This window comes from Thamnophis elegans, chromosome 11, assembly GCF_009769535.1.
Source record: "Thamnophis elegans isolate rThaEle1 chromosome 11, rThaEle1.pri, whole genome shotgun sequence".
Lineage (NCBI taxonomy): Eukaryota > Metazoa > Chordata > Lepidosauria > Squamata > Colubridae > Thamnophis > Thamnophis elegans.
Window position 1 is genome coordinate 56202902 of NC_045551.1, and position 26818 is coordinate 56229719.

General features: G+C 45.4%; 1 protein-coding gene across 1 annotated transcript in view; it reads right to left on the reverse strand.

The window, feature by feature from the left end:
- The window catches only part of LMO7 (LIM domain 7), a 97367-nt gene that overhangs the window by 34040 nt on the left and 36509 nt on the right, over positions 1-26818 (reverse strand). Inside the window, 6 exon segments of the mRNA XM_032226500.1 lie at positions 2356-2646; positions 5873-6284; positions 8931-8982; positions 8985-9072; positions 12484-12598; positions 18869-18898. Coding sequence (XP_032082391.1) covers positions 2356-2646; positions 5873-6284; positions 8931-8982; positions 8985-9072; positions 12484-12598; positions 18869-18898 — 988 coding nt within the window.

The following is a 26818-nucleotide window of genomic DNA, read 5'->3' on the forward strand; positions in this document are numbered from 1 at the left end:
TATTCATGCCTCTTTTTGGGGGGGGGGAAGGGCCCGTTTTTGCGAAAAAAACAGGCAGTTTTTGGGAGCTCTGCAGAGTGCAAAACCTTTTTTTAAAAAATTTGCCTCTTGGTGCGTCTTATACTCCAGTGCGCCTTATCTTCCGAACAATATGGTACCTATTGTTTGCTGTGTTAGAAATCAATCAGAACACTAAAACAAGAGGTGGTCCATGAATATAACAGTCCTTAAAGACAGGAAACCGAGGCCTTCCTGGACTAAACCCCACAAGCAGTGAAACAAGGAAGGCATTTCCCACAGGATTAACCTCTGAAGCGACTTCTTGTATCCTCAACTGTTCTTCACGAGCTGTGGCCCTCTCTATCCCCTTCTGACCTCTCTAGAGAAAGTCTTTTTTTTAAATATATTTTATTCATAAACATTTTGAATACAGTGTATTTGTCGGGGTATGTCATTTACAAAAAAAAAAGAAGATCAGAAAAGACACTAATAAACACATGTACTACTAAACAATAGTAATAATATAACTAAGCAATTTTAAACCGAGAATCTTTTATATTAGCTTATTTACATTTTTGTTAACTATACCGACAGGATTGCAGTTGTAAGCCACTTTATTTTTAATGTATACATACATTCATAGTCTTTTCTTCCTCTAATTTCTAATTCTTATCTCTAACCATCGTAAATTCTATTCCATCTCAAGTAATATCCTGTGTCTTCGTTATCTTTTATTTTTAAAGTAGTCTGTCCATTTCAAGCGCATCTAAAGTTTTTGAATTACATCCTCATCTGATGAATGTTCTCATTTTTCCAGTATTTTGCAAATACTTGCTGCTGTCAGTATATGCAAAATTAAATAGTAATCACTTTATCATAATCCTTTGGTATTATGCCCACAGATATATTCTGGTTTTGGATCTATAGTCTGTTTAATTATCTTTTCCAACAAGCAATGTAATTTCTCCCAATATTTTCTGCTTTTGCTACAAGTCCACCACATAGGATATGCCGTATTTTTCAGAATATAAGACACACCTTTTTTCCCGCAACAAGAGGCTGAAAATTTGAGTGTGTCTTATTACCACTGAATACAGCATTTTTTGCCTCCCGAAACCCAGCCCCTTCACCCAAATGGCCATGCATAGCCTCTAGGAAGCTTTCAGAGAGTTCCCTGGGGGCTGGGGAATGGCAGAAATGAGTGAAAACAGACCATATTTTTGCTCATTTTTTTAAGCCCCCCCCCAGCCCCCAGGAGCACTCTATAAGCCTCCTAAAGGATATTCAAGCCCTTGACAAAAATGGGCCCGTTTTCACAAAATATGGGCCATTTGGGGGGGGGCACCTCCCAGGAGCACTCTACAAGCCTCCTAAAGGCTATTCATGCCCCTTTTTGGAAAAAAGGCCCGTTTTCATGAAAAAGAGTTGTTTTTGGGGAGGTCTGCAGAGTGCAAAAACTTTTTTTTTAATTTGCCTCTTCAAAATATTGGTACGTCTTATACTCCAATGCGTCTTATACTCCAAAAATACAGTAAGTACCAAAGTTTATGAGCCACAGAGTCCTAGAAAAGTGTTTCAAGTCCAACTCTTCCATCACATTTGTGATTCAATAGAATAACCTCCCATTTATTCACAAGGCTGACATCTATCTCAAAATTACCATTTCTAGGAAAGTTACCCATGTTTTTTCTCCAGCTTACAAATAATGTCTAGTTCTTTTGGAAAAATGGGAGGCTCTTGTTATGGCTCACCAGCAGCCAGCGGAGCTGGCAGCAGGGTCGACAGTCAGGAGGTTGGGGAGGAAAATGGGCCAGCCCTGGAGGTTGGAGAAGGCTCAGAGAGGGCTCTGTGTTAGAGGCAGAGATGGGGCCAGGGCCATCTGACAGTTCACAGTTGCCATTGTACCTAGACAGCAGTGAGGCAGAGGAACAGCTGGAGCCTGTTCCCAATGTGTGCATTTGCAGAGCTGCCAGAAGAAAAGAACAGCTAAGAAATCAGGGTGGACTTGGGAGTAAAGCCACAGGTGGACGGTGAATGGCCCCTCCCATAGGAAATAAAAGGGGCAAAAGGGGAGTGGGCTTTTGCATGAAACAATTTGTTCATTTGTTCATTTCAGGAGTGTAAAGATCTGTCCGTGAATCTCAGAGACTCTGTGCCAAGTCTTTCCTTGCACAGCACCTCATTTGGAAAATATTTACATGGCAGCTTTCCAAGATAGATAAGGTCTGTGGTCCTAAATTCACCTTTGAAAGACTGTTTACCAGGCTTTTGCTGAATGTGAATGAGAGGAATTCACATTCGTTTAATAAAAGGGGTTTTTGGGGAAGCCTAGGTGAGAACACCCCTTCAACTTACGTGCCGTCTTGACTCCTCAGTCGCTGAAAGAGTTCTCTCCTTGGGGCAGAAGATGTGACAGTCATTGAGTTGGTACTGGTGTGATGATTGGTTTAGGCTCCGACTCGGGCGTTCCACTTCTCTGCTCCTCCAGCAAGTGGCTTCTTCTGGTTTTGCTGTTCTTCTGCATTGGTGCTCCATCTTGCCTTGGCTTTGCACTCCTCCTGTTCTGGGCTCAGAGCCCCTGCTGTGCCCTGACTGAGCACCCCTGGGCCCTTCCAGTCCTCCATTGTATTTCACAGCTGCATCCATCTGGAAGAAAGGTATTTAAAAGAGGACATCACCAGATTGGTCTGGCCAGCATCTACTGAACATCTTCCCAGGTTTTCCATCCCTAGGTGCCTTGCTAATCATCTGCAGGTTATATAGAATAGTTATTTGGATGGGACCATGGAGGTCTTCTAGTCCAACCCCCTGTTCAAGCAGGAGGACCCTATCATTCAGACAAATGATTATCCAATCTCTTCTTGAAAGCCTCCAGTATGGAGCCCACAACTTCTGAAGACAAGCTGTTCCACTGGTTAATTGTTCTCATTGTTAGGAAATTCCTTAGTTCTAGGTTGCTTCATTCGTTGATTAATTTCCATCCACTGTTTCTAGTCTTGCTTTCTGCTGCTTTGGAATATAGGTTGTCTCCTTTCTTTGTGGCAGCCCCTCAAATATTAGAGGAGCCCAAACACGTGACCCGACAAAAGCGCGCATGACAAAAGTGCACCAACAAAACCGCATCGCTAAAACCGCGACATCATCAACACGCCGACAACAGCGCGTCGACAGAAGGGCGATTTACAACAGCGCATCGACAGAAGGGCGATTTAAGTTAAGGTAAGGGTTAGATTTAGGGTTAGGTTTAGGGTTAGGGTTACGTTTAGGGTTAGGGTTAGCGTTAGTGTTAGGTTTAGGGTTAGGTTTAGGTTTACAGCGCCCTTCTGTTGGCGTGCTGTTGTTGGCGCGATTCAGTGCTCATTCGTCGGCGCGGTTCAGAACTCGTGGTTTTGTCACTGCGGTTTAGTCGGGCGCGCTTTTGTCGGTTGTCCTTTTGTCGGTGAACTGCCCAAACAATGTATGAACATATTAAGGTTTCAATACATTAATTTCAACTACTTCACAGTTATAATGATTGCTCGCCAGCTCCACTAGCTAATTTTTCTCACTGTCAGGAAACTTCTTAGTTTTAGATTGGTTCTCTCCTTGATTAGTTTCCATCCGTTGCTTCTTGTCCTATTGGAATATATTGGAACACTGCTACCACCTCGCCCCCTAATACTTCTTTTCAATAGATTAGATGTACCCAATTCCTCAAAAAGCCAAGCACAGCTAGTGTAGTGTAGGGATCAGGAACAACAGTGGGTTTCATATTTTGTAACCACAGGTTCGCTGCATGGGCCCCCCGCTCGCTTCGCGCCAGCCTTCCATGCATGTGCTTTGCTCTCGCGTATGCTTTCCGTGCATGCACCTGGCCTCAAAACATGTCTAAATAGGACAGCATAGAGCCAAGGCCCGGTGAGCAGGCTCACCCACAATTTCCGCTACCTGTTCAGGTGAACGAATCTGAACCAGCTGAATACCACCTCTGTCAAGGGAAACACATGTGTCCCTAATTTAATTGGATCTGACTTTTCTTGCAGCTATCTCTGCATTGCTCCAAAGCTGAGAATTGTGCATGAATTCCTGTTTGCATTAAGTGGTGAGATGTATCTCCTTGCCTTCCTTCTAGGAGAGCAGGGCAGAATATAGGTAGATACAGGTAGATATTGGATTACTGCTATCATGTCACCTCTAGTTCTTCTTTTCATTAAAAGACTAAGTTTGAAAGGATATAATACAGTATATAGACAGGTAGGTACATGTTACAAACAAATAAAGAATTTAAAACATTTAGTGTGATGTGTTGATATAGAAATAATGGACAATAGTTACAAATCCAAAGTGAAATATCACCTTTTGATTCTTCTACGTGAGTAGTTTACCACTTCTGTTGGAAATCTCCATAAGGCGCTTGTGTGTCTATAGACACCCAACCATATTATGTAACAAGCAGATTCCTAACAAGAATGAACTTTCGGTCCTAGTAGAGGGAACATTTAATTTGCTGTTACCAATTTCAATACCTATCTCGAATTCTAAAGGAGATAGATCTTGTCTTTCTAATACTCCTGAAACACTCAGGCAAATTGCAGATTACATCCAATATGCCATTGTGGTTTTTCATGACAAGAAGAGAGGGAATGAGAGAGGGGGGGGAAGAGAGGAGGGAAAGAGAGGGAGAAAGAGAGAGGGGGGAGAAAGAGAGGGAGGGAGGGAAAGAGAGAGGGGGAAAGAGGGGAGGGAAGGAGGGAGGGAAAGAGAGGGAGAAGGGGAGGGAAAGAGAGAGGGGAAGAGAGACAGGGGGAGAGAAAGAGAGAGGGAAGGAAAGAGAGAGCGGCAGAGAGAATGAGATAGAGAGAGAGGCAGGGAAAGAGAAAGAGAGAGGGGGAAAGAGAGGGAGAGGGAAAGAGGGAGAGGGAAAGAGGGAGAGAGGGAGAGGGAAAGAGGGAAGGGGGGAAGAGGGGAAAAGGGAGAGAGGGAGGGAGGGAAAAAGAGGGAAAAAGAGAGGGAGAGGGGGAGGGAAAGAGAGAGGGGAAGAGAGACAGGGGGAGAGAAAGAGAGAGGGAAGAGAGAGAGGGAAGGAAAGAGAGAGAGTGGCACAGAGAATGAGGTAGAGAGAGAGGCAGGGAAAGAGAAAGAGAGAGGGGGAAAGAGGGGGGGAGGGAAAGAGAGAAGGGGGAAGAGGGAGAGGGGGGAGGGAAAAAGAGGGAAAAAGAGAGGGGGAGGGAAAGAGAGAGGGGGAAGAGAGACAGGGGAGAGAAAGAGAGAGGGAAGGAAAGAGAGAGAAGGAGGTAAAGAAAGAGGGAAGGAAAGAGAGAGAGCGCGGCAGAGATAATGAGATAGAGAGAGAGGCAGGGAAAGAGAAAGAGAGAGGCAGGGAAAGAGAGAGGGAGGGAGAGAAAGAAACAAATGATATTACAAAAGTTTTTCTTTTTTTGTTATTGTTGCTAAGTGTAATATTTCAAAAACAGAAAAAAGTGAAGGGGCATAAAAGTGCATTTGTCATGTTTTTTCTTAAAACAATTAGCTGAACTCTTCTTGTTTATCATTATTTTAGGTAGTAAAACCTCATTATTCAGGTCAAATTGCCTTGTTGGCATTTTGCGATAAATAAGTGGGTTTTGGGTTGCAGTTTGGGCTCTCGGTCTCTAAAAGTTTCACCATCATGCTCTATACTACTTCAGACAAATGGTTATCCAACCTCTTCTTTAAAACTTCTAGTGGTGGAGGATTTACAACCACAGGAGACAAGTTGTTCCACTCATTTTGTTCATATATCATCTCTCCTCCTTCATATTTTAGATATGTAACTGCAGATACAGAAGCGGCTAAAGTGTAAAACGAGCCACAGGTGCTCCCCCAAAATCTTAAGACACAAGGCAGCTTTTACCGTAAAGGACCTGGGAAGCGAGGAGATTCCTCTCATAGGGGCTCCAAACGGCCTCGGGGTGACCACCGATGTCAACCTGGTTGTGTCCGTCTTCTGATAACTCCTCAATAGGGAGGCTGAAACGCGGCCAGATCCAGTTTGGGCATTGGCGGACTGGGAACTGGGCAAAGGGGACTCCGTTTTTTCTCCGGCCAGGCTGTCTACGGAGGTGAGAGACTCATCCTTCACCCCACGCTCCGATTTCCGGTTCCTCGGCTCCTGGTCGTCTTCCCTTTTCAAGCCTCCATTTGCCTCGGTTGGAATGCAAACTTTGGGAGACGCTTTCTCTTCCCGAAAGACGTCATCGTTCGAGAAATACATTTGTTCCGTCTCCTGCCAAGAATTCCTCAGAGGAGCTTGATCTCGCCTCTCTCTGGAAGAAAAGCAAGATAGCTCTGGGTAACCGATGACCTCAAAAGTTGTGTGTGTGTGTGTGTGTGTGTGTGTGTGGTGTGTGTGGTGTAACTTGTAAGATTGCAATTATGTCAATTCAAAGGGGGCACAGTGAGATTCAGGGCCCGTTCTACAACACTTTGTTGTTGTGGTCTGCTGGCGGCCTGCGGAGCTGGCAGCACAGTCAGATGCTGAGGAGGTTGGGGAGGTACATTGGCCAGTCCTGGAGTCTGGGGAAGGCTCGGACGAGGGCTCTGTCTCAGAGGCAGAGAGGGGGCCAGGCCATCTGGGAGTTATGTGCTGCCTCTGGAACCTCCAGCCAGACAGCAGCGAGGCAGCAGAACAGGCTCCCCCTGTTCCTACTGCGCGTATGCGCAGAGCTGCCAGAAGGCAAGAACAGTTAAGACAGAAGAGACAACTCGGGACTAAGGTTTGGACATGATTGGCTCCTCCCACAGGACATAAAGGAGGATCAAAGGCGCGGGAGCCTTTGCAGGAAGCAACCTGATTCATGCTGGTCAGTTTACCTTCTGAAGCTCTGTTCTAACTCTGCTCCGTGTCAAGCTAATTGCCACTTAAGTCTTTGGCTGTGTTTCCAGGAAGATAAAAGTGGGCGCTTATCAGCCTTATCCCGAAAGACTTTGGCAGCCTACTGTAGGACTCTTTACAACTTTGGGACTCATTACGGGCTGTGAATGAATATAATTCATAGCCTTTGAAATAAAAAAGAGGGTTTCGGGGACTATGTGTGTGCTTTTTACTGCATCAGGAAGCCTAGGTTAGAACAACTGTTTTGCCCCCATAGTAACATGTACTACTATTTTCCTGATGCTTCGTGGCACATTTTTCTCTGGACTTTTTTAAAAAAAAATCTATGTCAGATAAAGAGGATTGGTGGACATTTCAAATGAAAGGGTAAAATAGCCCATGCTGCTTGACCATCAGGGGTTTTCTCCAAAAATAAGACTGAATCTTATATTAATTTTTGTTCCAAAAGACACCTTAGGGCAGTGATGGCGAACCTATAGCATGGGTGCCACAGGTGGCACACCGAGCCCTCTTTGGGGGCATGCGGGCCATCACCTCAGCTCAGCTTTAACACGTATGCGCATGCGCCTCCCACCGGCCAGCTGACTTTGGGTCTCTGCTGTGCATGCACGGGGGGCATTTCACATACAGGAGACGCATGCACATGCACGGGGGGGATTGCATATGTATGCATGGGGAAGTGGGGGGAGCAAGGGGGAATGCAGTGCACCCCGATTTTGGTCCCAGGAGACTGCAAGGAGGCCTACTAGATCCAAAACGGGGTCATGCGTGCATGCGTGGAGGGAACATTGGGGGGGTCACATGCACATATGTGGGGGTGCACAGGGTGTGTCACATGTTCATTGCATTATGGGTGTGGGTGTGCAGGCATGCTTCTGCACATGCACACTTTCGACACATGGTGACAAAAAGGTTAGCCATCAAAGCCTTAGAGCTTATTTTCTGGTTAGGTCTTATTTTCAGGGAAATACGGTACCAAATGCATCCATCTGGCTGACAATTTTAACTAGGGCTTATTTCCAAGGTAGGGCTTATATTACGAGCATTCTGAAAAAATCATGCTAGGATTTATTTTCTGATTAGGTCTTATTTTCAGGGAAATATGGTACTAAATGCATCCATGACTTCGCAACGGTGGCAAGAAAAGTTGTAAAATGCGGCAAAATCCACTTAACCACGTCTTGTTTAGCAACAGAAATGTTGGCTTCAGTTGTGGTCGCAAGTCAAGGACTATCTATAAACAGAATGTTATTGGTGCTTTCCTTCTTAAGGAAGCATGAAGGGCCCCTTGTATTCACCCAGGATACCTGATAGCATCAAACTAGGACAAATGAGACAGGTCAGGGAAAACCTTTAAAAGGCTCTTTTGCAGGATAAAACTCCACCCCTTCCGCCCCTCCAATTCTCCTCAATAGTTATATAATATTAAAAATGCAAAAATGGGGCCTGCGTCAGAGACAAATACTATAATGCAAAAAACAACGGTGCACCGACAAATGTGCGCTCGACAAATGCACGCCGACGAAACCGCGTCAATGAAACCGCGCCGCCATCAACAAACAACATAATGGGATGCGAAAACAACATTATAATACTAATCCTAACCCTAACCCTTTATAACGTTGTTTTTGTACCCCACTATGTTGTTTGTTGATGGCGGGTGCGGTTTTGTCGGCGCGGATTTTTCGGCGCGCATTTGTCGGGCGCGCATTTGACGGGTCACGAAAAACAACCACCTCAAAACAAATGAGGAAGCTGAAAATGAACCCTGCTAATACGGCGACTTTCAACGAAGCTGAAATTAAAAGGTCCCTTTCAAAAGGTGCATTGAAATTGTTGGCATATTTGGTAAATTAATGCTATGGACATTAGATGGTTATCCATTAATTATTTAGAAACACAATGACCAAATGACTCCCGGTGAGGAGAACTGAAAATTAAATATGCCGGCAAACTGAGGGCGTGTAAATAAATTTCAAAGGCAATCAGTTAAATCTAGTTGCTGCTGAATTCAAGCCAACGTTAAAAAAAGGATTAAGCTTTTAAAGCTACTAAAGACATGGCTGGCTAGAATTACCTGTCTCTCTGCATTTCTCTCAGGGTTTTGCTGCGCCGTTCTGAGCTTTCCAACTCTTTCGCTCAATTTCTTCTCTCTCCTCCTTTTTCCTTTGCAGATCAGAGGTGTGACTCCTGCGCCTACTTTTCCATTTCGCCAAATCCTATGCAGAAAGAAACCCACATCAAGCAAACGTTCGGTAAAGCTCCTCCAAGCTGAACATTCAGGGGCCGCGTTCCCTGGCGAAAAGACTGCGCCACGGATGGTTTTCACCTGAGATACCTGGTTTGTTGCCTTCTCAAATGTCTTCTCACCAGCCTGTCCCCGATCTGAACAATGGCAGCCTTTCAGCTTCCCAAGGCTTAAAAAATGTTTTGCAGGAGGAAATGCACCTGCTGCTTTGGAAAAGAAGCTCACGACATTCCAATATTCCTTCCTAATTTCTCCATGAACACTAACAGGCTTCCAACCTTTACTGGCATTGTTATTCAAAGCAGCAACAGGATCTGGTATATGTACTAAATATATTATTTATTAACCTAATCACCCAGCTCAGGAGCATTCCACGTTATCTTGAATTACCTGGGTGTACCGTATTTGCACTGCTCTATGGCGTTTAGTCCAGAAAGGCCTCAGTTCCTGTCTGTAAGGATTATTACATTCATGGACCAACTCTTGTTTTAGTGTTCTGATTGATTCTACCACTGAAAACAATAGGTACCTGTATTTTTCGGAGTATAAGACGCACCAAGATTTCAAAGAGGCAAATTAAAAAAAAAGTTTTTGCATTCTGCAGACCTCCCAAAAATGGCCTGTTTTTCGTGAAAACAGGCCTTTTTTCAAAAGAAAAAGGGCCTGAATAGCCCTTAGGAGGCTTGCAGAGTGCTCCTGGGGGTGGGGGCAAAAGCAGCCATTTTTATCAAAAAAAAAGGCATGCATAGCCTTTAGGAGGCTTATAGAGTGCTCCTGGGGGCTGGGGGTAAAATTAAGAAGAAACGGCCCATTTTTTCTTCATTTCTGCCCTTCCCCAGTCCCCAGGAGCACGCTGAAAGCCTCCTAAAGGCTGTGCACAAGCCATTTTGGTGAAGGGAGTGGGGTTGGGGAGGCAAAAATTGCCTGTATTCATGTATAAGACACACCCGATTTTCAGCCTCTTTTTTGAGGGAAAAAGCTGGTCTTATATTCCGAAAAATATGGTAATTCAAATGGGGGACTGAGCATGCACAAACCCTTTAATAATGGGGGGAAATAATTTTTTTCAATGAAATTGTTCTGCGCATGCACAGAACCAAAAAACAAGATGGCAGCCCCATAGGGAACTGGTTCAGGGATGTGGCAGGGCCTGGTTCACTGCTGGTTCCTGAGACCAGGCCGCCAAGTTACTACCGGTTCGGCCAAACCAGTCCGAAGTGGTAGGAACCCACCTTTGCTGCCCCACCACCAGAAGAATGAAATATTTTGGGAAATACTTTTTTTAAAAAGTAGGATAGAATATTTCCCCTAAAGGAGAAATGGGGGTGGGGAATCATAAGGGAGGCAGAAACCAGTCTCAGTCTCCCTGCCCCCAAGCAGAAACTGAGGAGGCCAGCTTTTAGAAATGCAGATTTAGTAATCCAGAAAGGATATTCGAAACTCCTTGCAGCAATGTTTGACAACTGACAAAGGCAGAATGGTAGGATTAGAAGGCAACACTCCACCCAAGATCCAACACAGGTGGAGAATCATTAGCCACAATAGGAATAGTCGGACTCCCTTTCAGAACACGAGCCCCTTCATTGCATCACCCCCAGGATCGTCCCAAACTTCAAAGCCAAAGAAACTCAGAAAGATCCATCAACCATTTTGTCAGCTGCACCAGAATCACAAAACTCTGGTGGTTCTGATTCACCATTAAACCATCTTTCCAATCAGCCTCCATGTTGTTTCCAGCGTCTTTCTCCCAGCTTGGAACTGAACCAGGTGGATTTTCCTTCCAACACTTTAGCCCATGAGAACATGTGTTGGTAGACAATTTCTTAAGAACTGGCCACCTTCAGGGTTGCACCTTCTTGTCTTGAGAACTACCGTATTTTGGGAGTATACGACGCACCATGATTTTGAAGCCGTAAATTAAAAAAAAAAGCTTTTGCACTTTGCAGGCCTCCCACATCCTCTGCACGCATCGTTTTTGCAAAAAAAAGGGAGGGGTACATGCAGAGCTTTGGGAGGCTTGTAGAGTGTGCCTGGGGACTGGGGGGGGGGCAAAACCAAGGAAAAACTGTCCAATTTTTGCATATTTTTGCCCTCCCCAGCCCCAAGGAGCACTTTGTAGGCCTCCCAAGCCCTCCTGCACATTCATTTTTGCAAAGGGGTCGGGATTTCGGTAGGCCAAAAATGCTGTATTCAGTGTATAAGACGCACCCAGATTTTCACCCTCTTTTTTGGGGGGGGGAAGGTGCGTCTTATACTCCGAAAAATACGGTATCTTGAATTCTTCTCTGTTGTCTTTTGGCTCCAACAACACTTAGTCCTTTAATCGTGCATGGTCTTTATTTATCACGATCTGCTAATCCATTTATATCTGCTGTTGCCATGTTTGTTATTTGCAGCTGTCAGTTGATTCTGTCTATTCTTTCTCAGACAGAGAATGCACCTTGCTGGATTCTCATCTGGTGCCTTCTGCTGCCACGCACCACCATTGGAAGAAAAATCCTATGTTGTCTAACTCTGGTCTCCATATCTTCCCAATGGAATGCTAGGAGAGCAGTGGGATTTTTCTTCTCTAGCATTTCCATTGGAAGATATGGAGACCAAAGCTAGAGAAGGCATCTTCTGAAGTTCTCTTTAATCCATCTCCCATACTCTGTTCCACCCTCAGTCCTCCTCCCGCTGGCTGAAACTTCTAAAGGAGAAACCCAACCTATGTGCCATCCCATCTCCTGCTACTAATAGGCACAAGGTTAATAATGGCTGCATGTTCTGACCGAGGCTTCCCAAGAGCATGAAGTAAACTCCTTGTCCTGACAAAAAAAAAACCCATTTATTAATTTACTGTGAATTCTGCTCATTCACATCCAGCAAAGTCTTTCAATGGAGGATTTACAGTCACAGACTTAATCTGGCTTGGAGAGCTGCCAGGCCGATATCTGCAAAACTCGGCAAGGAGTCTCGGAGAGTCATGAACCAATTAAGTAAATTCATTGTCTCCAGCAAACTCCATTCCCCTTTCGCTCCTCTTTCATTTCCTCTGGGAGGGGCCATTCATCGTCCCAAGTCGACCCTGTTCTTTAGCTGTTCCCTTTGTCTGGCACTCTGTGCATGCACACACTGGGAACAGGCTCCAGCTGTTCATCTGCCTACCTGATGTCTGACTCTGAAGGCAGCTGATAGCCGGCGTATGGCCCTGCCCCCCTCTCTGCCTCTGACACAGGCCTTCATCAGAGCCTTCCCCCAGACTCCAGGACTGGCCCATGTTCCTCCCCCAACCTCCTCACTGTCCGAATCTGCTGCCAGCTCTGCTGGATAGCCACCCAAATTCAGTTTGCTGTGACCGTCTTCTACAACCACCCAAAGGGACAGCAAAGAGGGCACTTACATCTTGCCACTGTTGGTCTTGTTCCCGCAGCTGAGTTTTTATTTCTGGAGCTCTCGTAAGCATCTGCCGGATCGTTTGCAGCTCATCTGCACGGACGTCGTTCAAGGATTTACTCCTGAAGGTAGAGAAAGGACTTTTTAGACTCCCAGACCATTTCCTCCTTCAAGAGGCGATTTAGCAATCTGATTAGCAGGAACAGGGCTAAGGGGATCTACGATGAGGTAGGTTTTTAGTGGTGTGTAGGCCATCTCCTACAAATCCTCCTACACAAGTAGCTGCGGTGGCGCAGTGGTTAGAGGGCAAGTACTACAGGCTACCTCTGCTGATCACCGGCTGCCAGCAGTTTGGCAGTTCAGCTCTCACCAGGCTCAACTTGACTCACTCTTCCATCGTTCCAAGGTCAGTAAAGTGAGGACCCAGATTGTTGGGGGCAAAGGCTGACTCTGTAGAGAAAAACTGTAAAGACACTATGAAGTGGTATATAAGTCTATGTGCTATTGTGATTGCTAGGGTCATGTGGTCAGCCTGGCTGGGCACCCACCAAGCATCTAAAGAGGTCATATGTTCAGATGGTGTACCTGGTACTGAATATAGGCATAATAGCACTTAGACTTATATACTGCTTTGCAGTGCTTTTCACCTCTCTAAGCAGTTTACAGAGTCAGCCTATACAGAGGGATGTAAAGAACTGTGAAGCAGTATATAAGTCTAAGTGCTATAGCTATTGCTAAAGAATACATCTGTATCAGATGACCTTCAATTGCTTATTGCATAATACTGCACGACCTTGAATTTTCTGCCTCAGCCTGTCTGTTTCTTGTTTTGACTGATGAACTCTTAAGCAATTCTCTTAAGAATTCATCTGAATTGCCTTATTTCTATAAGATGTCTGACTCTGCAGCCTACTATATAACTCTAAGTGCCATTGTTACTCCTATTGCTATCTCAGAGAATCACAGAATTGTGGATTTGGAAGGAGCCACAAGGATGATCTTCAGGGGTGGCATTCCCTTCCCTACGGGTTCATAAATGTGAGCACGCGCATGCTCTCGCTTCGCTCACAGGTGCCACCTCTGTGCATGCTCTTAGCCTTCCGCACATGCGCTTTTTGCCGAAAAAAAGGGCCTAAATGGGATGCCATAGAGCTGGGGCAGATGGGCGAGGCCAGCCGTGATTTCTGCAACCGGTTCAGGCCAACCAATCCGAACGGTAAGAATACCACCACCTCTGATGATCTGATCCAACCCTCTACAAGGGGGAGCGAAGCCAATTTAAGAGAGGTGATTCACCAGCTTCTTCTTTTTAAAAAAAGCCTCCAGAGATGGAGAAGCCACATCTGGCACACTGTGATGAAACAGATGTTACCATCAGATTTTGTTTTCTTATATTTAAAACGAAATACAGGTTGCTGAACTAACCCTTCCTGACCATCTTCCGTGGGTTATCCTTTTATAGAACACTTTATGAATTTTAATGAAGGGAAAATAAAGATGAAGATGGCCATTCCACAATCCTTTTTCAGGGTTCTGTGCTCGTTATTTAGCAAGGCCTCTCTCTCTCTCCCTCTCTCCAAATCTGAAACTCAAGACACTCTGAAAGTTGCTACATGAATATCAAAGCAAATTTGGTCACACCCAGCGTCTCCTTCCACACTTCATGGTCAGGATTCTCTTGGCACGCAGGAGGCAGGGGGAAAAGATTCTGAAGTCCTGTATTTCCTGTAGCCTTAAAATATGCCAAGCAAAAAAAGACGGCAGGACCGTTACTACAAAAACAAAACACCGCCTTTGCATTTGATCTTAAGAATTACAGAGCAAGCTGCTTCTCGCTTCCTGCTCTGGTTTCTCTCCATAATCCCACCATTCTCCACTAAAGATTTTGATGTCATCATCATCATCATCAACATCTTTAATGACCCCATAATCCCTTTGCGGGGTGGAGTCTGGGCAACCGAATGGAGCTAGTCGAGTGTTTTAATGGCTGGATGCCCTTCTTGTTGCCAATGCAGAGTTTTGTTCAGTAGATATATTCTCATTGTGCCCAGAGAGAGAAATATCTATCTCTACCGGGATCGAACTCCTGATTGTGAGGCAAGAGCTTCACCTCTAGGCCACCGCACCACTCCATTTTTTTTTTGACGTCACAATGCAGGGAGCTAAAGGTGAAAGTCTGTGAAACAATGGAGGGCCTAAATCTAAATCGTCTTGTGCTTGTCCATTATGTGTGGGGGACAGTTGCATTACTACAATCCCCTAAAGTGAACCATGAAGCTGTGTGGCTCCTCCATTGAACAAAGGAGGTAGGTATGGATGGGCAAGAATGAAACAAATCCCATATTTTAAAGAATAACACGGCACAGTTTGAGCATAATACCATGTGAAGTTGTGTTTTATCAATTAATGGCTTCATCCTATAGCTTCATCCTACCACTATTATGGCTTACGTAGCCATTATGGCTTATTTAACAAGCCATGCACAAGCCCATCTGCTGTGCTCTGAATGCTTCCCCCAGATGGGAGATCCCTTCCGAATCCCGGAAAACAAGCAAAAAGAAGTTTTTCTGAGGACTAATCTTTCTTCATCTCCCAAGAAAATTCTGTTAAATGAGACAGCCTGATTGTATACGTGGAGAAAGAAAAACCCAGGAAGATTATAAATCTAATATAGTTATTTTATATTTGTTTTGGAAGGGGAGGAGGAGGGGGGGAGGAGGAGGAGGAGAAGGGAGGAGGAGGAGAAGAATGAAGAAGAAGAGAAGAAGAAGAAGAAGAAGAAGAAGAAGAAGAAGAAGAGAAGAAGAAGAAGAAGAAGAAGAAGAAGAAGAAGAAGAGTAACATGACAAAACTCATAACTTTTCAATTAATAACAAAGATCTAAGCATATCAGAGTCAAGAGTTATATGTCCCCTCGCAGTGACACCTTGCTGATTTTGGCAGCTGATAACCTGTGAGGAGGATGGAGTTAATCTCTAGATTGATTGCAGATCTGGTCCTCTTCAAATCCTGCTGCCCCCTCCCGCCCCAAACTCCTCTGCTAGAGAAGACTTCAAAGAAGTGATGAAAGACTCATGCATCTTCACCCAGTCCTCACATGCCCCTCCCCAACCCCAAGGCAGCCCCCATGCCCATCAGCAGTAACAGCATCAGCCAAAGCAACTCTCAGAAGCTCAGCCTGGACCAGAATTTCCTGGCTTATTATTCTTTCTTTCTTTCTTTCTTTTTCTTTCTTTCTCACTTTCACTTTTTCTTCTCCCTCCTTCCTTTCTTTCTCTCTCCTTCTCTCTTTTTCCCTCCCTTCCTTCTTTCTCTCTCTCTTTTTTCAGGATTATCTATCTTTTATTCATCCATCACCCCTCTCTTTCTCTTAGCCATCCATCATTCATCATTAATCTATTCATTATATACAGTATGTAGCTAGTGTCTGTCTGTTCTATCTATCTATCTATCTATCTGTCTGTCTGTCTGTCTGTCTGTCTGTCTGTCTGTCTACCTGCCTGCCTACCTACCTGTATCTACTGTACCGACGGTATCTATCTATGATATCTGTCTTGTCTGTCTGTCTGTCTGTCTATCCTGTCCTATCTATCCATCTATCATCCATCCATCCACCCACCCACCCACCCACCCACCTACCTACCTACCTACCGTATCTTTGTTATCTGTCTATCTATCTGTCCGTCCATCCATCTGTCTGAAAATTTCCTTCTCCTATTGATTCTTGCCTCTATATTTTAAATCGGAAACATATTTTGCAAGAAAATGCTTTGCATGTGCATGCATGCATGCGTGCGTGCGTGCGTGCGTGCATGCATATATATATATGCAAATAAACACACACACACACACACATATATATATATATATACACACACACACATATATATGTATATATGTATGTGTGTATGTATGTATGTATGTGTATATGTATATAAATATATATAAATATATAAATATATATGTATATAAATCTAATGTATTAGATTTTTACAACCCCCGGTATGCCCTTTATTTATTTATCAGCACAAATACAACAATATATATATATTTGTGTGTGTGTGTTTGTGTGTGTGTGTGCCTTTTATTTGTGCTGATAAATAAATAAAGGGAGACTAGTATACGGTAGATCTATTTCTACCTTACTGGGTATGGCTAGCTGATGAGAGCTAAATAGCTTGAAATAGATCTATACTAGTCTCCCTTTATTTATTTATCAGCACAAATAAAAAACACAAATATAACAAAGGCAACAGTAAAAAACATTGGGTTTCTGTCGTGATGGACTCTTGTGACGAGCCGATTGACAGATGATGGAAGCATATATATATATAAATTCATTTCTGCTTCCCTGTTAACAAAGGGAACATTTTTTAAGCTGCATGACACTGTGGATAGCTGTGGACACCATCTACTTCCGTGCCTTTGCAATTCGCCACTGCATCTGCTTGGCCCAGGAAAGCATGTGAGGCATTCGAGGCCCAAAGAACCGGTGCTACAGAGGTGCCTAAAGTGTTCTGAGTTTGAAACAGGCCCATCTTGGACTCTAGCATGCTCTTGGGTGCCAGATTTCCATCCAGGGTTCAGGAGAGAACAGGCCATTTAATTTCATGCTGAGAAAATGGTTCTTGGCGTCTTTTCTTTTAAATCCCTCCAAGTTTTGAAAGGGTGGTGTGGGAGAGCCAGTTTGGCACATGTTCACCGACCGAGAATAATTTTGAACCTAGGTAAGAGGCACTGTTTTTATTCTCTCTAAATTCTTTACTAGAACTGAGAAGAAAGAGCAGGAATTAAGAGTCAGGGATGGCAACATAAAGTTGTCCTTCCCATAGGTTGCGATTTCCTTTTTAAACAATTGCCAAATGTAAGAAGTATGGTGTGTGCATGGATTAGAAAGCAATAATGACCCCAAGAAATACAGATTTGGGGTCTTATTGTGTGGCTTCTAAGTTGTTCTGAGAGGCATCCAGTACTGTAGCTTCTGCTGTTGTTGAGGTACCAAGAAATATTATTTTGGGAGGCCTACATTGCTGGCTATGTGGATATAAGGTAAAGGTTCCCTTCGCACATATGTGCTAGTCGTTCCCGACTCTAGGGGGCAGTGCTCATCTCCGTTTCAAAGCCGAAGAGCCAGTACTGTCTGAAGACGTCTCCGTGATCATGTCCCCAACATGACTAAATGGCGAAGGTGCACAGAATGCTGTTACCTTCCCGTCAAAGGTGGTTCCTATTTTCTACTTGCATTTTTCTGTGCTTTCGAACTACTAGGTTGGCAGAAGCTGGGACAAGTCACGGGAGCTCGCTCCGTTACGCGGTGCTAGGGATTCGTACCGCCGAACTGCCGACCTTTCTGATCGACAAGCTCAGTGTCTTAGCCACTGAGCCGCCGCGTCTCTATCTTACATGTGGGTGTAAGATCTCTTTAAAAGTGTTTTTTTTTTCAATCCATGTTCTACTATTTCCTTTATCTGGTCTGTTTGGGCTCTGATGCTACTTTTTCTGCGGCCCCCTCAAACATTTTGGGGATTCTTCTACGGAATGAGGCAGGTTTGGCTTTCGGTTGGAACATTTGTTTGTTTATTAAACTGCTCAACCAGCCATCTTCCTCACAGAGACGTACAATTTAATCAGTGGTGGGATTCAATTTTTTTTTACTACTGGTTCTTTGCGCGTGGCTTGGTGGGCGTGGCTTGGTGGGCATGGCAGGGGAAGGAGACTGTAAAATCCCCATTTCCTCCCAATCAGCTGGGACTCAGGAGGCAGAGAATAGATGGGGGCGGGGCCAGTCAGAGGTGGTATTTAGCGGTTCTCTGAACTACTCAAAATTTCCACTACTGGTTCTCCAGAACTGGTCAGAACCTGTTGAATTTCACCTCTGACTTTAACCCATACAGTAAAACGTCAAAAATCGAATAGTTTAAGATTTAGAAGAATGCTGGGAGTGCGGCTGTTTCGGAGACTTGGGATAAAAATGCTGCATGCAATTGGACATCTCCCCGACTTACAGACAACATCAGCACGATGGCTTGTGACAACTGGCTTACACAGCAACAGGTATACTTTCATTTTTGCCCATGACATATTTTGAGTCTTTAGCCAAAGAGGAGCAGAGTTGCCAACCTTCACCACAACCGGGGCTGTATTTGCAAAGCTATGCCTAGAGCTCACCTCCCTCCACCCAGCTTCCAAGGGAGCCTCTTGTGGGTCTCCAGAAGCAGAAGCAGCAGCAGCCCCTGGGGAGAGGCCCCAAAGATGCTTCCGAGGGGGCTTTGCAAGCCAGTTGAGCACGCCAAAGCACATGCATCCATGGCCGTCAAGCGGAGTTACAAGGGGTTTCGGCGGGAGGATTAGGGGGCGTTCACAGACTGCCATGCTTCGGTCATTCCACTTACCCATGTTCCTCAGAAATCTTTTGCAACAGCCTGAAGGAAATCAGAAAACCAGACAAAGTTTCATACGTTCCGTTCCAACGGCATTGCCACGTTGTAATGATGCCCCACAGGTTCATTGCCCACCTGATCAGCTAAAGCAGCGACTGACTCTGAAAAAGCGTATGAGGTCCCTGCGACTAACTCAACATTTTCACATTTTAAAGCACCGTTTTAACTTTTAAACCTGACCCTAAACACAAGGGGTCACTTTTCTGCCAATACTTCCCCAATGTTTTGATATGGACCATGCAGATGTACAAGGTGTTCACTTATGGGAATGCCAACGGTTGCATCACAATGGTACACAGAACATTTTTGCTACCGTATTTCAACAAATATTCAGAGAGATCAAACGCTTCACACACAGGGGGAAAACAAGCAGCTGCAGCTACCTTAGATTTGATAGATTTTTAGAATATAGGTCAGTGTTTTTCAACCTTGGAGACTTGAAGTCCTGTGGACTTCAACTCCCAGAATCCCCCAGCCAGCACAGGTGGTTGGGGAATGCTGGGAGTTGAAGTCCATAGGACTTCAAGTCTCCAAGGTTGAGAAACACTGATATAAGTAGTCCTCGATAGGGCCAACATTTCTAAGCAAACCGGTTGTTAAGTGAGTTTTGCCCCATTTTACAAACTTTTTTCTCACTGTTGTGCAGGAGGGGGGGGGAGCAAATCACTGCAGTTGTAAAGTGAACCACACAGTCGTTATGCGAAACTGGCTTCCTCCATTGACTCTGTTTAGCAAAAAGCCAGCTGGGAAGGTTACATATGGCGACCCCCATGAACACAAGACAGCACAACTTTCATAAATACATGCCACTGGTCAAGCACCCAAATTCGATCAAACGACCATGGAAAGGCGACAACGGGTTGTAAGTGTGCAAACTGGCTGTAGGTCACTTTTTAAAGAGCCGTCGTAATTCTGAACGGTCGCTTAAACCACTGGCTGTAAGTCAAGGACTACCTACTAATTTCAGAACTGCTGAAAGACCACGTGAATTCAGTGCCGGTCCCCTTGCCCAGTTGGTGGGCCCAGGAAAGAAGCCGTTTCCAGCAGAGAAGTCGATACATGGATGGAGTGATTGAGCGTTTATTCTGACAGATGCCTTAAATCAAATATTTGAATTTATGAAAACGACCAGCTGGCAGATGCTTATTTTCCAATGAAACATGCACAATGAGGTCCAATTGGAATGACGCGGTGAGCAAAAGACACGGAACGCTTAAAGAAGAACTCGTGACTGGCGCAAGGAGAATGGAATGGGTGAGGTCATTGTAAGACGAGAAGGACTTTACCAGATGGACATCAGAAACCCCATTAAGGTTGATCAAGGGCTGTCTCTTCAGGGCGAGTGGTGGGGGCCAATAATTGGCACCTGAGGCTCTCTAGAATCCAAACTTCTTCTGAAAAGGTTGGAAAAATCCTCCCACAGGAGGGGGGTGAGATCAAAACAAAAATCAGTGGAAACCTGCCTGCCTGCCTTTCTCCCCTCCCTCGAGAATCAACAAACACGTCAACTTATTTGGAACTGGGCATATTTTCTGAGCAACGAGGAAACAATTCTGGACAATTCAGAGAATAACAAGGCTTGGGTGGGGGGGGGAAGGGAGTGTGTGTTATAGAAACTATTTTTTTAAAAGGCGAATATTAAGCCGGTGTAATTGCCAGGGGCACACATTTTGAAAGGATTTAATAGACATTAAGGTAAAGGTAAAGGTTCCCTTTGCACACAAATGTGCTAGTCATTCCCGACTCTAGAGGGTGGTGCTCATCTCCGTTTCAAAGCCAAAGAGCCAGCGCTGTCCGAAGACGTCTCCGTGGTCATGTGGCCGGCATGACTAAACACCGAAGGCGCACGGAACGCTGTAACCCTTCCCACCAAAGGTGGTTCCTATTTTTCTACTTGCATTTTTATGTGCTTTCGAACTGCTAGGTTGGCAGAAGCTGGGACAAGTAACGGGAGCTCACTCTGTGATGTGGCGCTAGGGATTCGAACCGCCAACCTTTCTGATTGACAAGCTCCAGCATCTTAGCCAATGAGCCACCGTGTCCACAAGACATTAATTAAAGCATAGTCAAACCAGATTGTCAAAATATAGATTCTACTTGAAGATCTAATTAAAGGAGTTACAGGTTGCGCAGCAACACATGAAGCCCTTTGTGGGGAAAATAAAATTGGAAAAGGAGTCTATGCATCTTCCTTTTGTCTTATCTGCATTAATGGTTTTTAATATTATACGGAAGAGCTTTAGATTCATATAAGAACTTTTAGAGAAAAAGTCTGACAGTGATTATGGCTTATGTTTATTCAACTACAGACTTCAAATATGCATCCTTTTTTTAGCATCATTGCACACTAAGAGGTACCCAGCTCTTGTTAACAATAGAAACCAGTATTCTTAACCAGTACAATAAACACAATCTTGGAGTACAATAAACACAATCATCTTCTTTTAACAAACCCATAATCCCTTGCAGGGTGGAGCCAACTGAATGGAGCAAGCAGAGGGTTTACTGGCCGGATGCCCCACCTGTCGCCAGTGCGGAGTTTTGTTCAGCAGATATATTCTCATTGTGCCCAGAGAGAGAAATATCTGCCTCGACCTAGGATTGAACTCACAGCCTCCTGGACTGTGAGGCGAGAGCTCCGCCTCTAGGCCACCACACCACTCCAAAACAACAAACACAATCTACAAATAGATCTGTCACTTCTGACGGATGGATTGCGAGCAGTTGATGAGCAACAACAGAACTTATGGAGATAAGACATGAACATCGAGCTTAAACGCCACACCAAGACATGCTTTGTTGAAAAACAAACACCACGGTTCGCTTCCAAGCACTATTTCCAAATATTCAGATACAAGCAAGATCCATGCATGGCGGTGAGCTGACCTTTCAACCATTTGCCGTTTCTTATGCCTGGTTTTGCTGGCCTCTCGGATGGCTTCCCATTTTTCCATATCTTCCTTGCTACATGCTCCTGGGCAGAAGCTCTTGGATTGCACACCACCTCCTAGGCTGAGCAGCTCCATTTTCCGAGTCAACATATCATCCTTCTTTTGCCTTGAAGAAGGAGATAAGACTTTCCCCCTCCGCTCACACTCACTCTTGAGGGTGGACTTCTCCAGCAAGCATAGAAATTTGGCCTGAATTTCGGGGGGCAGAGTCCAAGGATCCGGGAAAAGAGCAGGCTGGTATTTGTCGGGCCCCCCAGATAAAGGCACTTCTTTTCTTTGCAGTTGAGCTTTGCGAACGGTGAAGTCATCTTTTTCTAAATTTGGAATTATTTCGTCTTCCCCATCTCTGGGCTGGAGAACAATTTCTCCTTCGACACGAGGCCTTTGTTGACAAGACCTCCTAAAATACTCAAAATCTTGGAGAACGACTGGATTCGCGTGGGAGGCGCCAGTCTTACGGACAAACAAATCATCGTTTTCCAGATCTGGATAAAAGTCTCTAAGCTCATGGATTCTTTGGTCATAGCCTGGCCTAAGGTAATTATATTTTCTGCACGTTATGAGGCGAGGCCCTGACGATGGGTCAGCTTTGGTTCTATGATCAGAATTCAGACAGTCCTCGGAATATTTTTGCAGGGCTCGAAGAAATAAAAACTGGCTGAGATATAAAAGATACACATAGACACATTAGATTTGCAGTATGGCGTCGGTCACGGAGACCACAACCTTAGCGAAGGTTAGGACCCTCGGCAAATTTATCGGCTCTGGGCTCTTTCATTTCGGCACGTGAGTGAAGGAATTCTTCCCACAAACAAAAATAATCTGTCCACATCAGAAACAGATGCAGGAAAGAGAGAGAGAGAGAGAAAAACGATCACAATGTTTTCTCCTCTCCTTTAACTATCATAGCTGTAGGTTTTCAAAAATGTCTGTTAAGGAACATCCCATCCAAAGAGGCCTTCAGCTGCTGAAGTGATACAACCCAGAGAGGTTTGCACAATAAACAAGCACTCAACTAAAAGGAAGACCAAAAGATGCAGACACTCTAGAAAGGTGCACAAACATACAAGGAAGCAAGGTTAAATGGGATGCTCTGTTCTTTAAAAAAAAAAAGGACGAGACGTCTAACTTAACAGCAAAGCAGGCCAGCCATTATAAAGGGCACGGGAGTGGCAACCAGAAGACACACAACAATCCTGATCACGTTGGTAGCATCAATTCCGAATGCTCGGGTATAGAGATCGTATTAGAAAGACAGCCTTGCGTATTTCACGTCCCCGTTTAAGCAAGCCACAAAATGCTTTTACTTATCAGCTAGTCGGGCTCATGCAAAGGTAGGAACCTTGGCAGCTCAGAGGCAGGGCCACGCATCTCGCCTGCAGCAATTCCAGCTGTTGGCTTAACAGGTTGAGAGTCTTCTTGGCATCTGATGATGCCCAAGCTGTCCGCGATGCTATGGCCAGGCTGGACTCTTGCATCTTCGTCTTCGGCATCTCCCATGCTACTGTATAGGATCCCATATCGGGAGAAGGAGAAAAGGCAGGGAAATAAGTCCCATCACAAAAACTAGGCGCAGCAATCCATTTCATCAAACGACAACAGTGCACACAGAAACCATAGGCAAAGACGAACGGGTAAACTATTCACTGTGATCGCCCCAGGCAGCAATGGACTCCCCCTCTGTGCATTGACTCCAACGAGTTCAAATGCGGTTTTCTAGAAATTGGGCTGGATGCAGAAAGAGCATGCAAGATGACAAACCTGAATCCTTGAATTTCCTTATACCACTGTTTGGAAAAAGATATCCTTTGTGCTTTTTTCCAGTGTAACTCTTCACCCGGAGCCCAAGACTTAGGGAGAAATTTATGAGAGGAGACTTTTACAGCTGATACAGCAGCACTTATTTTGCGAGCGTAAAGGTCATCGGTTTCGATGTCTGGGATTCCCGTGTTTTTTTCCTCCTCCTCCTCTTCCTCCTCCTCCAAATAGTTGGAGAAGTCTGAAAGAATGTAAGTTGCTGACTTGCGTTCCATCCCAGGCCCCAAAATTCTTCTGTGGTTGTTGCACAAAACATCCGTCGAAGTTGGAATTTTCAAATGCAAACAGAAAAAAAATTAGCTATTGAGTACAGACGACGGTATGCCTCTTTGGCTTAGAATTACTGACTTGTGAATCAAATTAAATAAATTATCGATGCCAACCCATTGTACCAATCAGGTACAGAAATGTTGAATACCTTCTAAGAGAATAAAATTATGGGAATCATTATTAAAAAAACAAGGATGGAAGATAAGTCTTAAAGAGACATTTTTTACAGCATGCTTTTCAGGAACAGATTATTCTAGAGTGCTGGAGCTGATAAATGGTTCAACTGGACAATGATCCCCAAATCCTTTCTAAGGTAAAGGTTCCCTTCGCACATATGTGCTAGTCGTTCCTGACTCTAGGCTGGTGGTGCTCATCTCCATTTCAAAACTGAAGAGCTAGCGCTGTCCGAAGACGTCTCCGTGGTCATGTGGCCGGCATGACTAAATGCCAAAGGTGCACTGAATGCTGTTACCTTCCCACCAAAGGTGGTTCCTATTTTTTCTACTTGCATTTTTACATGCTTTCAAACTGCTAAGTTGGCAGAAGCTGGGAGAAGTAACGGGAGCTCACTCCGTTACGTGGCGCTAGGGATTCGAACTGATGAACTGCCAACCTTTCTGGTTGACAAGCTCAGCATCTTAGCCACTGAGCTACCTCATCTCTTTCTAATTCTTTTTAATGGTTACCAAAAGGGGAGCAGAAACTATTTTTTTTACCAAGGACCAATATTTTGGCAAGTCCTCTATAAACACCTGAAGCATTCGCACTTTCCTTTCCCAAGAGATGCTACCATCAGGCCAAAAGATCGTCAGTGGTCATGCAATGCCACTATCACCTAGTTGGATTCTCTGCAAAAATCAGCCCAAATAGTAGTTGAAGAATACAGGCAAAAGAAAAGCACTGATGATGTTAACTAGCTTGGGTAATGAAACATCTTCAAGAAAGCAACCAAGCTCAGAGAACATCTCAATGAAAGCAACAGAATATCATTGATATCCGTGGCACGACAAAACCACGCTACGCAAAATAGCGGAGATTAAATCGCGTCGCTAAAGCCGCAACGTCATCACCGTGCGTCATCACCGCTGCGACAACAGCGTGGCAACAGAAGGGCGTTCTACATGCTTCGTTCTTTGCCTCCAAAGGTAGCCCTACTCCTCCAGCTGACAGCGGCAGCGGCAAAGCGGGCTGCCCAGCAGCAGCAGCCCGCGTTAAGGGTCCAGCACAGCTGCGGGGGCCAGCAGGAAGCCCACAGGGGGCCCGAGCGGGGCCACCGATGCCGGCGGAGGACGCAGCAGCGCCGGCGGCTGAGGCTCTCCTGGGGCCGGCGAAGCGGGCTTGCCCGGCGGAGGCAGGCTACCCTCTTCTTCCTCAACAACATCTCCTTGGATGGGCGGCGGCCGCCGCCGGACAAGCCCGCTTCGCTGGCCCAGGGAGAGCCTCAGCCGCCGCCCGCCCGCCCTCCCTGCCTCTTCCTCCAGGGGAGGCACTGGCGGCGGAGGCCGCCCGTCCAAGGAGATGTTGTTGAGGAAGAAGAGGGCGGCCTGCCTCCGCCGGGCAAGCCTGCTTCGCCGGCCCCGGGAGAGCCTCAGCCGCCGCCGCTGCCGCGTCCTCCACGATTGATATCCACAGCTTAAACTAGAATCCTGTGATATGCAAAACCATAGCAAACAAAGACTTGCAATCTTTGGACAAAGCGGGTCGAAAAAAGCCTCGAAAACGGACCCCCCCCCCAAAAAAGCCTCGAAAACAGGCCAAAAAAAGCCATAAATACAGGCTGAAAAAGCCATGAAAACAGGTTGAAAAAAGCCTCAAAATGGGTAGAAAAAAGACTGGAAAGGGGCCGAAAAAAGGAACCCGAAAAGGGCTGAAAATGCAGCGCGCAGGAGCCCAAACCCCGCTTTTTTGTTTTTCTCTTCTAAATTTAGGTGCGCCTTATAGTTGGGTGCGTCTTATAATCCGAAAAATACAGTATCTGTTCTGAACCGGCTCCCAAACACGACAAACCCTCTGTAGTTAAACAAAGGTTCCCTTTATTAGGCGCGCCAACAGCTCTGGCAAAAAGTCTCTCTCTCCCACACACAGCAGGCTAACAAGTTTGTCCGGCAGGGAGATGAATAGTTGCCTGCCACACCTATTCATCTCTGCCCCTGCCTTTTATCCCCAGGGCTAGGGTGGGGCTTCGCTAGCAGTGGTGGCACTTCTGTCCTAAAGATCGGCCCATGGATTTCCACTGCTCTCCTCTCCTCTGCCTTTTGCACATCTACGGGTCAGGCACTGGACCCAGCTGTTCCTCCTCTTCCTCATCAGCCACATCCAGACCTGGGGGCTGTTCACTCTCCATCTGATGGACGGCCCAGGCTCTGCCTCTGCCTCTCTCTCTCTGCCTCTGTCTGCCCCTCTCTCACTTCTTTCCCTCTTCCCCCTCGGAGCTCTCAGGTTGCCTTGATGCTGGCCCCGACTCCCACGACTCCTCCTCATCTGACTTGGTTGCTGGAAGGGCAGGCGGCCAAAAGGCCACAACAGTATCTTTCCCTTCTCCTCCCCTATTGGGTCTCTAATTCTCCCAGTTTATTTTGGTTTAGCAAAGTGTTCCCATCTGCAACAAGATCGGTCACAATTTGTCCTCAAGGTTTAAATTAAGCCCCTACCATTCACAAAGATGAAATGCTAAATCAGGGGGGTCAAACTTGCGTCGTCATGTCATCGTCATGTGACCTCATGTGACTTTCCCCCTATGCTAACTTGGGGGTGGGCGTGGCCAGTGCATGACGCATCTGGCCCGCGGGTTTGGCACCTCTGCTAAACTACCACTAAGGGAATCCGCAGGAAAAGAAAATAGCATCAGGAAAGAAATGTGGTG